Here is a 14,338-nt window from a genome sequence, read left to right as displayed (position 1 = left end):
GATGAGGTTTTTGTTGTAAATATTTAAAGCAACCCTTTTTTAATAACTGATGTTTAAAATACACTTTACAAGTGGTTTTGTATTAAAGTTTTGCGATTTACATTTTTTTTCTAAAATGATCAAAGATCAAAAATTCGGATTCTTTTTGAAAAGGCAATAATAAAAAATCAATTTTTTTATTTATGAGATTATTTTTTCTTATAAATTGATAGTTTTTCAACACATTATGATTTAATCATTAAGTTAAGAGATTTATGTATATAATTGTAAGGTGTAACATTGATTCTCAAAGGCTCGTTACCAAATGCCTTGGGGCAATAACTTTTTTTTAATGAAACAACTCGTCAATTCAACATCAAATGTTGTGACTTCCAACTTCAACAGCATCATATCACAAGTCAATAAAACACATTCAAAATGTGTAATTTATGTTCTCATTTTATATAATTTCTAAAATAAATATTTTATTGTAAGATTATATTGTTATTTTCATTATTCCTCATATATTTCTTATTTAGCTCTATGAAGAAATAGTGGCCCATAGGCATCCGCAATTGTAGATGCGTTGCCTATCTATAGTCGACAGGGAAACACAGAAAAAATATATCCCTTTTCCATGCGTCCCCTCCTCTAACAAATCCACTTCCCCTTCAAATCCTTTCCGTATAAGAAAAGGGTAGAAAAGGAAATAAAATTAGGCCTTCCCCACTCATCCAATTCATGCAACAGATGTTGCTGGAGTCTACCACTGTTCAAAACACTCACGTAACAAGTTGTGTTGTGATAGTTTTTTAGAAAATTTAAAACACTAGAGACAATGCCTTTCCCCGAAATTTAACAATATTGTCTTTTAAATATTTTATTAAAATTAAGATATACGCATATCATACGACTAAATATAGTTCACAACTTGATAAATATTACTCTCGGCCTTTTTGACCAAAAATTCTTGCAGTAATAAATTCAGAAAATGACGCTGAGTTCAATATTTTTTTTGTTTAAAGGTGTATAAATTGTATCTCGATAATTTCACGTTTGTATAAAAATGTTGATGATATTTATGTGTTTAACTGTGTTTCCACTGCAGTGATACATATTGTCATCTCTCATGTTCCCTTTGAAAAAGACCACAATATTAGTCAATATTAGTGTGTTGGCGCGCCACTTTGAAACCTACAGTAAGGTCAAATAAAATTCCGTAAGAAAAACTTTTTAAATATATTCTGTGGTAATGATCACAGACAAAAAAAGCGCTGCTTTTATATACTCTTTGGCGGCTCCTGTGTCAATGCCAAATCTTATTTACGTTTACTGTTGCTAAGCAACTAAGTTAAGTTTATTTTTGCGTTTGTACTCAAATGATTTAAAATATGACCGAGTCCTTTAATTCTACTGTTCCAGAACCTAGGAAAGTAGGAGTTTGGACAGAAGGAACACATATAGAGGCAAAGTTAGTTAAACCAATCAATTAATATGTTTGCTTACCTGAACCCTATTTGTTTAATTGCCGCAGTTTTAGAAAACCTTTAATTTTTGGATAAAGTATGAACTGAAGCTTTGTATAACTTTAGAAGTTACATTTGCTAAATCGTGAATTTTGTGAATGTTTTAACTATGTCATTTACTGGAATGCAAGAGTCTTTGTTTTAATTAACCTCAATTGTTTTTAGAGAATTTGTGATACCAAAGAAATTACCAGAATCTATAGACGATATACCCACCATACCAGACTTAGATGACTTGCAGGACATTTTGGAAAAGGAAATTTCTATGCCACCCATGTGAGTTAGAAGAGCCTCAAGGCTTTTTCATACTATTAAAGTATTAACTTTTATGTATTTTTGGGTTCTAATTTTCAATAAGTTTTCTTTTTAAAATTTATAGTGCCAATCAAAAAGATACAGAAACAGCTAACACATTAGCAGAAGTTGGTGGTGGTGTGAGTGGCTCGAGTGAGGGTGTGGAAGCAGTGCTGGATGTTCTCATGTCATATGTGCCTCAAGTGGCGGAGTCTGATGCAGCGGACACTGTGTGGACTGTAGACTCCTTACTCAGTGAACTGGCTGAAGATAATGATGTTGTCAATTAATGAGGTTGTTCTAGAATATACTGATGAAAATTTTATTTATGCATGTAAGAAGTAAAAAAATTCAATAATGTTAAACTTTTTTGTGAAATACCAGCTGGTTCTTCTTTAAATTATGATAAAATGTATATAATTTTAAACAAAATATAAAAAAACGGAACTAATAGTTAAAATAAAACCGTCCAATTAAAAATATTACTCATTATTTATTTAAGCTTATACAAAAAAAATGCATCTGTTTTTGATTCCCAAATTAATCAGAAAATAAAATCTTCAATGCCTTTGTTTGTGCCAAATGTTTACAAATTCAGAAGAGAATTACTGCAAGAATATTGCTTTAGTAAAAACTTTATCCCATTGTTAATTTTTATTAGTTTTTCATGTAAAAGGGGTAGATAGAAGCTAGTAATCATTAAAATAAATACATAATTATTGTTTAATATATCAGTTACAATAAATTTTATTTCATCAACTAAAACTTACAAGTTATAAAGTTAAAGTATTAAGTAACAAAGTTAATAAATAACAAAAAATGATGACTCTTACACTATCTATAATATTATCACTTACGACCTAGCAGTGAGGGTTTGCATCAAACCTTTTGTGGTACCTCCTGCCGATCTGAAGGCGATTACTGCAGTTGCTAATAAAACTAAGTATGATGGTAGAATTGTTGCTGCATACCACTGGTTACGATTCAATAAACTCAGTCCAGACACGAGAAAATGAGATCCTATTACCCATGTAACCTTCAAGTAGTTTTTGTCATCCAGTCCGCTGAAGAAGATTATGCTCCAGAATGTATTAAGAAGTATCATGCAGAGTGTCATGGCTGCACTCGTGACAAAGAAGAATTCTGTTCCACTGTACAGACCTAATGTTCCAGGACCAACCTGTAATTTAAATTATAAACCTCTAAAATTTCTTGATAATATATGTTACAATGTATTTGAAGCTTTTCATTTAAACACTTTCATATTATTTTATGCTTTTATGGATTAAGGTTAATAAAAACCTTGTATAGTGACCCTGTGAGTGGGATAAGGCCAAGGAGGTGATGATGCTTTTATGAATATGTACATTAAACAAAATAACAATTTGTCTACAATTTATAGTTAACAACTTACAGAATCAGCAAGTACATTGACCAGGGCAAAGGCTCCACTCATGGTCCCAAACCCGAGTCCTGAAACATAAGCCATCTCCATTTTGTTGCTGCTAAGGTTATGGTTCTCCGAGATCTCCTTCAAGCCTGCTTCAGTTTTTCTCAGTAGACGATAGGTGCCATATCGGAATGCCTCCTAAAATCACGCAAAATATGTAACTTCACATCACATGGACATAAGTTATAATAAATTTGATAAATTTTGTCTTAATGTGATAGTAATTCAAATGGACAATTTTTAGATACTTACTTGAATAATAACCGCAAAAACCATACCAAACGCAAGGTGAGATCGTAGAGGCACTACGGTGAACCATACCAGAGACGACACGAGAAATGAGAGCAGCCAAGCAAACGCTGCCGCTATCATGATGATGATGCGCACCGGGTCGTTGGCGATGGTCAGCGCGAACATTGCTAAGGGCGCGCCGAACGCAAGCAATGAACAGCTAAAGAATTCCGCGAGAGTCATTTTGTAGACCTTTATATACCTTTACACAGTTTCAATTTATACACAACAGACTGTTTTTACGGGATACTGTTATTTGTAGCTATAGTCATTACGGAAGCGATTCCTTCAAATACCACTTATCTAGTATAACTTATAAATTAAGTTAATTAATAAAACAGAAACTTTCAATTCTTTTTATTTCATACGACTATTGAAAGTTGAAAGGAAAATATAAAGAAAAATAATTTAAATGTCATTCACAAGGTACCTGTCAAATTTTAGCAAAAGTTACTCTCCTGCAGCCAACAAATTCATTACGGCTGATTTCTTGGAAAATAATTTGATTTTTGCATTTGTTTAATAAAGATTTTTTTTACGAACTTCGATTAATGTTTTCTTAACGCTTTGCTTTCTTGTAAAGGGTTTTATTAATTCAAAACATAAAAAAATGGGAATCGACTATTATGGTTAGATTTTTATGCCTGCACCGAAATGAGAATATCGATATCATTGACATTTGAATTTGATTGACATTTAATAGATCTGCCTCAGACAGAGGTTTTGTCAGAAATATGGTTTAAAATTAAACACATTTATAAATGATCTTCGATTTATTGCGACTTTCCGATGACCGCTTAAGTTATATTTTAAAATACGCGACTATTTTTAAATTGATTCTACTTACAGTGAGACTCACGGTGTTTTTACAGTGAATTAAAATATGGCTCCTAAACAGGGTAAGAAGACATTGTGGTTGGAGTGTGAACATTGTGGTTGTAGTGTATCCACGAACGATAAAAACATGCACATAGAATTAAAATGTGCAAAGGATCAAGTAAAATGTCCTTATATGGAGGATGGCAAATTGTATACGTGGTTGCAACGGGGCAGCGCTCCGCCAGAAGGCGCCCCGCGGGATTCGGTGCTTATGCATCCTTCAACCGCATCTCTTCTCGGCGCAGTCATCGGAGCGCCCGTAGAACTCACCAGGGCTGGCGCTCCAAAGCTTGTCAAACGTGTTTGGCCAGCCAGGTCATCTGCACCTGCCGCTGTTATTCTGCCCGCTGCTGGTAAATAACTCTATTGTTCATGCAATATTGTTTTATTGTGGTTAAGTAAAATCTGCTTACAAAAAAACACCATTTCTACTCCTAACATAATATTTATTGTTATACATTTTATACTTTTAGCCAATGTATGAAAAAATATATTTTTACTGTTCCTAACAAACTTTTTCTTCAAATATCAATCTGCTGATGCCATTTAGCAACAAGAGTTATTTCATAATGTTGTTTGTTCGCTTGACATTAAAAAAATTAACAATGTTTATTTTGTTTCAGATCTGACTGGAGCTTGGTGTGGTGGTGGGGGTCAGGTTACAGTGTCCTTGCTCACTAGACAGCTAAAAGCAGCTTTTCATGTTTACTTTAAAATTAGGGACAACAAGATAGACATAGAAATTGGTGATATTCTTAAGGAGCACTTTAACAACATTTTACTCTCATTTGGCAGTGTTCTTGTCTACTATTACTTTGGTAAGAAACTAGAAATAGTTGTGACAAGAATTAATTCAGAGGAAGATAAGAATAGCACTAAGGCATGGTATGTCCTTAGCGAAAATACTGTCTGGGAGCAAGAGAAGACAGTAGAAAAAAACAAAAGGAAACCGGTCACGTTGGGCGGTATCGATGATATTCTTGAGGAAATTAAAACATTAATCAAGATATCATTTAATATTGAAAGTTCATTTGCCAACTTTCAACCGACTCGAGGCCTGTTACTGTATGGCCATTCAGGTATAGGCAAGACTGCCATTTGTAAATATCTTATTGAAAATTTACATTGTTTTCACATAGAGTTGAATGGCCCAACAATTTTTAGTAAATATTTTGGAGAAACTGAGGCTACTATGAAGAGTCTTTTTTCGAAAGCTATTGCTAATGAACCATCTATAATTCTAGTCGATGAGATTGAAACAATATGCCCGCGACGATCATCTGCCAGCACGGAGCAAGAAAGGAGAGTAACATCAGCTTTTGTTTCACTATTAGACAACTTACATTTGGAAGGCAGTAGAGTGTTTGTTCTCGCAACAACCAGAAAACCGGACGCCATAGATCCAATGTTAAGAAGATTTGGGAGGCTGGATAAAGAAATTGAAGTGCCCATTCCAGACAGAATTAGAAGAAAGGATATTTTGTATACTTTGTTACAAAGCCTACCCAATAAGATTTCGTCACAGGATATTGACTCAATCTCTGATTTAGCTCACGGCTATGTCGCCGCTGATATTGTTAACCTCTGTACGCAAGCATCTTTGAGGTGTATAAAAGAAAATGGCGACTTCATACTGAAGGAACATTTGATAGCTGCATTAACTGTCGTTAGGCCTAGTGCTATGAGAGAGCTGCTAATAGAAGTTCCTAACGTGCGATGGTCAGATATAGGAGGACAGGATAATTTGAAACTGAAATTGAGGCAAGCAGTGGAATGGCCTCTGAAGCATTCAGAGAGTTTCAAGCGGCTGGGAATTCGGCCGCCTAGTGGAGTGTTGTTGTATGGCCCACCCGGCTGCTCAAAAACCATGATCGCAAAAGCCTTGGCGACAGAAAGTGGACTAAATTTCTTATCAATCAAAGGACCCGAGTTATTTTCCAAATGGGTGGGTGAATCAGAAAAGGCGGTCAGGGATTTGTTTAGAAAAGCGCGTCAAGTGGCTCCTTCTATTATTTTCTTTGATGAAATGGATGCGATAGGCGGGGAGCGGGGCGCTGGCGAAGGCGGGGTGCACGAGCGGGTGCTGGCGCAGCTGCTGACGGAGCTTGATGGTGTGGTCCCACTGAATGCTGTTACAATACTAGCTGCTACCAACCGCCCGGACAGAATGGACCGAGCGTTGCTTAGACCCGGGCGACTGGATCGTCTTATATACGTGCCACTGCCAGATATTGAGACAAGACTGCAGATACTAGAGTTGAAATTGTCAAAAATGAGTGTTAGTGATGACGTGAATCCTCACAGTCTTTCAGTCAGGACGGAAGGATTCTCAGGTGCGGAGTTAGATGCGCTGTGCCACGAAGCGGCTCTTAACGCACTGGAAAAGGACATAGATTGCCAGGAGGTCAGGATGGAACACTTTGAACATGTACTGATAGATTTTAAACCCCGTACACCCGTGTCTTTGTTGAAAGTGTATGAAGAATTTGCTTTGGGTCAAAGATCTGTGTAAGTTACTGATTACATTAGTAATTTTATATTGGTGTCTGTAATAAATGTTAGTGCTTCCTTTTTTTATTGCTTCAAAATTTATTTATTAAGACATTGGCATGTATCTTAATACGATAATTTTAAGAGTCAATGTAGAATAAAACTATTTAGTGTTTATATCATTTATTACATAATATTTAAGCTTACAAATTATGTTTATTACTATTTGTGTATAAATTAAATTAAATTCTAATTCAAAATTAAAATAATCACATACTACTTGTTTAAGAATTAAATTCAACTATAACTTGTACAATTTCTTAGCATTATAATTTTGACTGAGCTGTACATCGGAAGAATATGGCTCCGATATTGACAGACAAAATTGAAAAAACCTAGCAAGTATGCAGGTGATTTGTCTACGGATTATAGGCTGAAATGTAAGATGTGTCGTTAGCTCATATAGTTCCCGTTGAAGGGCTTGGAGTCGACCTCAAGTTAGACGTAACTAGGTCCTAGTTGTAAGATGTACTCAGCCTAAATTTTTAGTCGCAGCTTTTATAATTACCAAAGCCTAAGTCAAATGAGACAGATATTATGTAAGTTAACAGTAAACATACCGGGTGTATGTTGTGTGCGATTTTAAATTATTAATATTGCTTTATTTAAAAAAAAAAAGATGTTTTTATTTTTAAATATGATTTTTTTTCGAATTGATGTTTTATTTTATACTAATATAATAAATTCTGTACAACATTGTATACAAAATGAGTGTTTTATTTACCGCTCGTTTCTCAGACCAAAATTTCCATTTAAATAATGTTATCTCTGTTTTATTAAAAATGTTAGGAAAAACAATATGTTTTAATAAAGATTTTAACCTCAGAAACTTACGGTTGGTTTCAAAACTTACCAACTTATAGAAAACTCACTAGTGCCCTATTATATGTTGATTAGTATGTCTGCAATCAATGACTTTCCACATATGAAAAACGCTTACAAAATTATTATTTATTTTAAGGGCGAAGCAAGATAAATAATGAAAGATTGGGAATGAGTGCAAACATGTTGCAAATGAGGGGTCACTTACATCAACATACTATCCACTTTACTTTGCCAATAGCTAGTTGCACTAATAAATTGTAGTCTATATTTATTGTATTCTATTCACAAAACCCCTGGAAGAATTACTTACATTTAAACTAATCTAAATGTAAATAAACATTATCGTTTCCACTGCAGAAACATTTGTATTAAACATATTGCTGTATGTTTTTTCAAATAGATTGTTTGTATTACCGCAGTGGACAATTATATTGAAAAATTGAAATTGTGGTAAGTAGGTACAGAAAAAAATTCTAACTTTGGATTATTAATAACTAGCTATCGTCCGCGACGTAATAAGTCTAAGTGTTCTTACAGACTATGTTCTACATCTGTGACAAATTTCATCAAAATCTGTTGAGCCGTTCCGGAGATACATTCAAATAAACATCCATTCATCTAAATATTCGCATTTATAATATTAGTAAGATTAGATTCGAGAGCACGAGCATTATACAAATTTACATTTGATTAATTTATATATGAAGTATATATGATGTTACAATAACTTGATATGTCACATATATAAAAAATCAAATCAAATGTCACTTTGTCAATGATGGCAGGTTGGTTACAATTGTCAATTGCAGTATGTTGCAATATGTAACTCGGGAAGAACTAAAATTTTACATTACCAATATAATTTTAAGCTTAACACTATTGGTATTTATATGTTCCATTTCATAACTAAATAAAAATGCACAATATTATTGCTTCACTACGAAAACCAACTACAAATTTTCTAATAATAAGATTTCACTGACAAACACATGTATATCTGTTTTTTTGCAAAATTAAATAACAGATTACATTTGCTCAGTGGGAACACACTGTAAGTTTGCATAATAAATGCATAATAATTATAGTTTTATTCAAATATCTTGTCAGCTCAGAACAACAATGTTAGTAGCGGGATGTTGTATGTGGAGAGCACTGAGCACATTACATTGAGCCGCTGAGATATTTGAAAAGATGTATACATTCAATACTAAACATTATTCAAAATAATTACCAATGTATTTATTATTGTTTATATAAAAAAAACCATATACAGGGTAAAGTTTACATAACTTAAAAATTTTGACATGATTTAATTAACCAAATATAATATTTAATTCTTCGAAGTTAAATTTGATATAATGATTAAAATGCATTATATATTTTACATCAGTCTTAAAAGATTCACGAGAATATAATTCAATTAAATCTTTCTTCGTTTCAAGTTATTTTTGTCACATTATTATGTCATAAATTAAATAAATCTAATGACATATATAATCTTTGTCACTCGAGGATAGTGTTGCTATTCAACAGTGAAAGAATTTTCCAAATTAGTTCAGTAGTTTTGGATCATAACTAATACAAACAATCAAATTCCTTTTTTTAATATGCATATTAAACTAGCTTTTACCCGCGACTTCGTCCGCGCGGAATAAAAAAAATGCACACAAGATAAAAAAGTTCCTATGTCCGTCTTCTAGTTCTAAGCTATCTCCCCATCTATTTTCAGCTAAATCAGTTCTACCGATCTTGAGTTATAAATAGTGTAACTAACACAACTTTCTTTTATATATATAGATTAAGTTTTTTATATACTTTCATTGTGTTTATGTCCCCGATATAGAGATACTGAGATATAAATTTAAATCTCACAAAGTGTTAATTATATTTGAATTCAAATTAATTTCTTTTAAATATCCAAAACATTTCACGTTCGCTTAGCGATTTAATTTAAAATTCAATGTTTGCAATATTTTCAAATTGATTTTGTTTTTATTTCGAACGTAACATTTTGTGTGCGACATAAAAAATTATTTACGTAAATATTACAGACATTGTTGTAAAATTAATCCGTGTATTTGGTTTATTTTTTACGCTCAGCATCATTAAATATTATCTCACAAGATTATTAATTATTATGTATCCTTGTTTTATTAGGATACATACATAATACAGACATTTGGATACATAATACAGACATTTTAACTTTAAATTTGGACATTTACATATTAAATTGTATCACAAAGGACAATTTGATTTAAAAAAGTACCAATTTAATTTGTAAAAGTTCGAACTTAGTTTGTAAAAGTCCGAATTTAATTTGTAAAAGTCCGAATTTAGTTTGTAAAAGTTCAAACTTAGTTTTGTAAAGTCCCGAATCCGAAGATTTGTTATTAAATCTTATCAATACCTTATCCATTGTTGTATTAATTATATGTTTATACGCGTAGTATCTCCGTGTGCCTGTTGTAGCATATGGCGATCCAGTCAGGCTGTGTGGCGCCCCACTGTATCTGGTTGACCTCGCCCTCGGCGGCGGTGTAGGCGAGGATGGGGTCCTCGATGGCGCGCGGCATCTGCTGGATGTCCCAGATCAGCGCCTGGTGGTCGTCGCCAGCAGTGCAAATGTGACAGGAACTGCAAACAACAAGGCATACTTTCAGATAAAAATATTCTAAATTTATGGGACTAAGACTGGGCTATGGGAAGTCGAGTGTTTCAAGTTAATGAAGAAATGTTTACTGAGAAAATCTTTAAGGAATATCTGAAGTCTTGTGTAATGTGACAATTTTTTTTTCATATTCAGTCTGAGACGTAAGTATTCCAGACCTGTGGGGGGCCCAGGCGATGCCGTTGACGCAGGCGCGGTGGTTGTTGAGCCTGGCTACAGGAGTGCAGGGAACGCGGACGTCCAGGATGACCACCTCGCAGGCGTCCATCGCCACCGTCGCCAGGTAGTTGGGGTCCTGTTTGTTCCACGCCAGCCGCAGCAGTGGTGTGTGTTGAGGGTCCTTGAGAATTGTAACATACACTATTAGTATCAGACGGAGGTGAATCCTTGTGGGATATTGTCAATCTAACGGCACTCATGCCACTATATTTTTTTATATGAAAACATATTTCTTGGGATTCTCTAATTTATTTATTTAAAAAAAAATGGAAAAATGTTCTGTGTGGGCAATCCTTATCACTTAGGGGTATGAAAAATAGATGTTGGCCGATTCTCAGACCTACTGAATATGCTCACAAAACATCATGAGAATCGGTCAAGCCGTTTCGGAGGAGTTCAAGTTCGAACCCCGTGACACGAGAATTTTATATATAAGATAATCTTATCATGCGAATCACACTGTGTTAAGTAGTTTTATATAAATTATAGAGAAATCAGTCATTTTTTTCATTTAACTTCAAATACAAATGAAATTATTGTCCTATGCAATGTAGAGTTGTGGTACCTCGTATATGATAGTGGAGTGCTCAAGATGGCGCAGATCAAACATACGCACTGAGCCATCAGCGCCCACAGAGGCGAACATGTCGCGGCCGCCGCCCGCACGACTGAATGCTATGTCATACACCTCCTGCAAAAAACATAATTACAACCTCCGTAGACTTTTGAACACCATTGAAGACCTGGCGATGGTATTCTTAATCACTAAAATGAATTTCTGTTTCATGCATTGAACAAAAAAAAAAACAATTTATTACCTTGTCATGAGCGATCAGCTGTGTTTTAACATGTCCGGAGACATCATTCACTCTTCCCAAAACCTGTCCCGTCTCCAAGCCCCAGATGGTGCAAGTTGTATCAATACTGCTGGTGCCGATCAGATTGGGGTCCACCTCGTTCCAGTCAAACGATGTGAGAGGTGCGCAGAAATCAGAGTTCTTGTTATTGTTTAAAACACATTCAAACAATGTGTAAGGTTCACCAGCACGCCATATACGAAGATAATCACCTAAAAAAGTATACATAATATTTCAGAATATTATAAATGCGAATGTTTAGATGGATGGATGGATGTCTGTTTGAAGGTGTCTCCGAAACGGGTCAACGAATGTCGCTAAAATTTGGTATAAATGTAAAAGGTAGTCAAGAACACATAGGGTATTAATAAGGTTTTTAAATTTCACTCAGACAGAGAGCTAGTTCATATAATGTTAACTAAAGCAAACAAACTAGCGCCATCTATATCTGTAATGCCACCCACATCTTAATATTATAAATACGAATGTTTAGATGTATGGATGTTTGAAGAAATCTCCAGAACGACTCAATGGATCTTGATGAAATTTGATACAAATGAAGAACATAGTCTGGAAGAACACATAGGATACTTACAAAGTTTTTTTTTTAATTCCTTCAGACTGAGTCACGGATGATAGTTAGTTAATAAATAAAAAGTCGATATAATTTTGCTTGCTATATCAGAATGTGGTAACTTACCACTGGTAGCAAGTAGATCAGGATATACCCCCTTACTGTCGGGTATCCACATAATCTTAGTAGTAGGGTAAGGGTGGTCAAATGTGCTCTTTGCACTGAACTCGCTCGTCTCTTCATCTAGAGATATTATTTGTACCTAAATGAATAGACATTACATTAAAATTAATACAATTATTTTGTACTTTATATACAACGGCACAGACAAATTAGCTTAGATAATTATAATAAATCTTACTAATATTATAAAAGCGAAAGTTTAGATGGATGTATGTTTGTTAGAAAGTATCTTCAGAACAGCTCAACGGATCTTGATGAATTTGGCATAGTCTGGAAGAACACATAGGCTACTTATTAAGTTTTTTTTAATTCCATGCGAACACACAGTCACAGATAACATCTACTTATTCAATAATACAACAGTAATAATTATTGGAAAAAATCACTAATTTTGATTGTGCACTAAACAAAATCTTTGTTTTATTATCTGTCAGGATTATATAATAACAATTGTTATGTTACCTTATTATTATATTCTTCAACAAAACTGCCGAGTGCCAGCCTGAACCGTTTGTCTGGTCGTACTGACCAGTTCATGGAGTACAGCGGCCATGGTGCTTGATATCTGAAATGACACAACTAAATGAAAAAACAATGATATTGATCAAGTTGCATCTTGTAATATGAGCTTAAAAGGCAGATTCCTACATAAATCTTTTTTACTTGACCAGAAATAGAGTTTAATCTGGATACGCTAAGAGTGCATAAGTTGGAAACCTTTATAAGCAAGAGTAATTATCCGGTCCCAATTGACAACCTTTATATATGAGAAATCTCTTTAAGTGAGAAAATTTTTGCAGTAGCTTGGAATGCCCCCATATTCAGGTTCAACTGTATGTCAATTCATATCTCCCAAAATGTTTGTATATTAAGGGTTCCCAATATTCACTGCATTTTTTCAATCTTAGTATAACCACAATTGTGTTCCCTAAATACATTGATAATGGAGCAGCCAATCCTTTACCTTGACCCTTCAAAGATTTTTTTCAGATATAAATTATAATGGACTATATGGTTCATATTATTTTTGTATTTCAAGTGTGTCAGTAAAAAATATTACATGAACAATTGTGATTGTAATTTGTTTACTGTTTTAATTAAATAGTTTACATTATCTTACTTGTATATTTCTTTGCGTTTTGTACTGGAGCTAGTCGTACTTGAGCTGCTATGTGGCATCGACATGTTACCAAATCTCTTTCAACACTTAAAAGCAATAAACTCGATTAATTACAACGCTTACGATACAAATCAAACGTAACAACATTATAGAATCATATTTACGTTATATAAATATGTCCTAGCTTCGAATAGTCTTGCAATTTCGTTTTTCTTACTTAAATCAATTAAATTAAGCGGTGTACCGTAAACTTAGTCCAGTCTTGTAATCTACCGTGTAGTTGAAGACAGTAAAATTACTGTTTTTAAGTCGGAATTATTTATTTAAAATGTCTTAAATTGTTATTATTGGCACAAGGTTTATTTTTATTTTATCTTTTATCACATTCACATGTAAAAAACAAGCATCATCAAAGCAATTCAATAATTTTGACGTATTGGTGACAGTTGTGACATTTCCATTGAAAATATGTTGCTTTGCGTCTAAAAATGTTTAGTTGAATGGAAGTAAAAACTTAATTAAGCTGTCTAATAAAACTCCTAGAATACAAAAACATATTAACTAGTTAGAAAATTGCAAACAATTACAAAATTTATATGTTTTTTGGGAATCTTTTCGATCTGGTCCATCTTTTCGATGGGAACCTTGCGTCAACAGATGGCGCTTTTCAAAAATTTCTTAGCACAAAATTACAGCATGAGATAGATCGTTTCCCGCTCTTATACGAATTAAGTAAGCTTGCTAAGAAACTACTGTAATTATTTTGTATTTACAATTTCGACGTAAGGGTAGAGTGCGGTTGGTCAACAGCCCAGGGCGAATTAATTAAATCAAAATTTAAAAATTGGTACACGTTATGTTACTGACTTCATTTCATGTGACACATTTCGTTACGAATCTAATGCATAACTTACACATCT

The 14,338-nt window shown here is 33.7% G+C and overlaps 4 protein-coding genes across 4 annotated transcripts; 2 read left to right on the top strand and 2 right to left on the bottom strand.

The window, feature by feature from the left end:
* The first annotated feature begins 1,311 nt into the window (after positions 1-1,311).
* Positions 1,312-2,089, top strand: LOC106719494. The gene is made up of 3 exons (XM_014513840.2): positions 1,312-1,450; positions 1,671-1,781; positions 1,885-2,089. Exons 1-3 carry the CDS (start codon positions 1,371-1,373, stop codon positions 2,087-2,089), a joined length of 396 nt encoding a protein of 131 aa, XP_014369326.2. The 5' UTR covers positions 1,312-1,370.
* A 515-nt stretch (positions 2,090-2,604) lies between these two features.
* LOC106719469 (gamma-secretase subunit Aph-1) lies at positions 2,605-3,914 on the bottom strand. Its single transcript, XM_014513816.2, has 3 exons — positions 3,502-3,914; positions 3,214-3,387; positions 2,605-2,979 (listed from the first exon to the last, which is right to left on the bottom strand). The coding sequence occupies exons 1-3, from the start codon at positions 3,721-3,723 to the stop codon at positions 2,653-2,655; spliced, it is 723 nt and encodes a 240-aa protein (XP_014369302.2). The 5' UTR covers positions 3,724-3,914; the 3' UTR covers positions 2,605-2,652.
* Positions 3,915-4,255: 341 nt separating this feature from the next.
* On the top strand, positions 4,256-6,973 carry LOC106719518 (ATPase family protein 2 homolog). The gene is made up of 2 exons (XM_014513872.2): positions 4,256-4,772; positions 5,043-6,973. The coding sequence occupies exons 1-2, from the start codon at positions 4,424-4,426 to the stop codon at positions 6,929-6,931; spliced, it is 2,238 nt and encodes a 745-aa protein (XP_014369358.2). The 5' UTR covers positions 4,256-4,423; the 3' UTR covers positions 6,932-6,973.
* Positions 6,974-10,092: 3,119 nt separating this feature from the next.
* Positions 10,093-13,840, bottom strand: LOC106719520 (DDB1- and CUL4-associated factor 7). The gene is made up of 8 exons (XM_014513873.2): positions 13,583-13,840; positions 13,419-13,504; positions 12,761-12,863; positions 12,242-12,377; positions 11,503-11,753; positions 11,250-11,375; positions 10,624-10,805; positions 10,093-10,431 (listed from the first exon to the last, which is right to left on the bottom strand). Exons 2-8 carry the CDS (start codon positions 13,481-13,483, stop codon positions 10,233-10,235), a joined length of 1,062 nt encoding a protein of 353 aa, XP_014369359.1. The 5' UTR covers positions 13,484-13,504; positions 13,583-13,840; the 3' UTR covers positions 10,093-10,232.
* Positions 13,841-14,338: the final 498 nt, after the last annotated feature.

The sequence above is a fragment of the Papilio machaon genome, chromosome 7 (genome assembly GCF_912999745.1).
Source record: "Papilio machaon chromosome 7, ilPapMach1.1, whole genome shotgun sequence".
NCBI lineage: Eukaryota > Metazoa > Arthropoda > Insecta > Lepidoptera > Papilionidae > Papilio > Papilio machaon.
The sequence above is the reverse complement of the archived record's forward strand: the minus strand, read 5'-3'. Positions and strand labels throughout refer to the sequence as shown.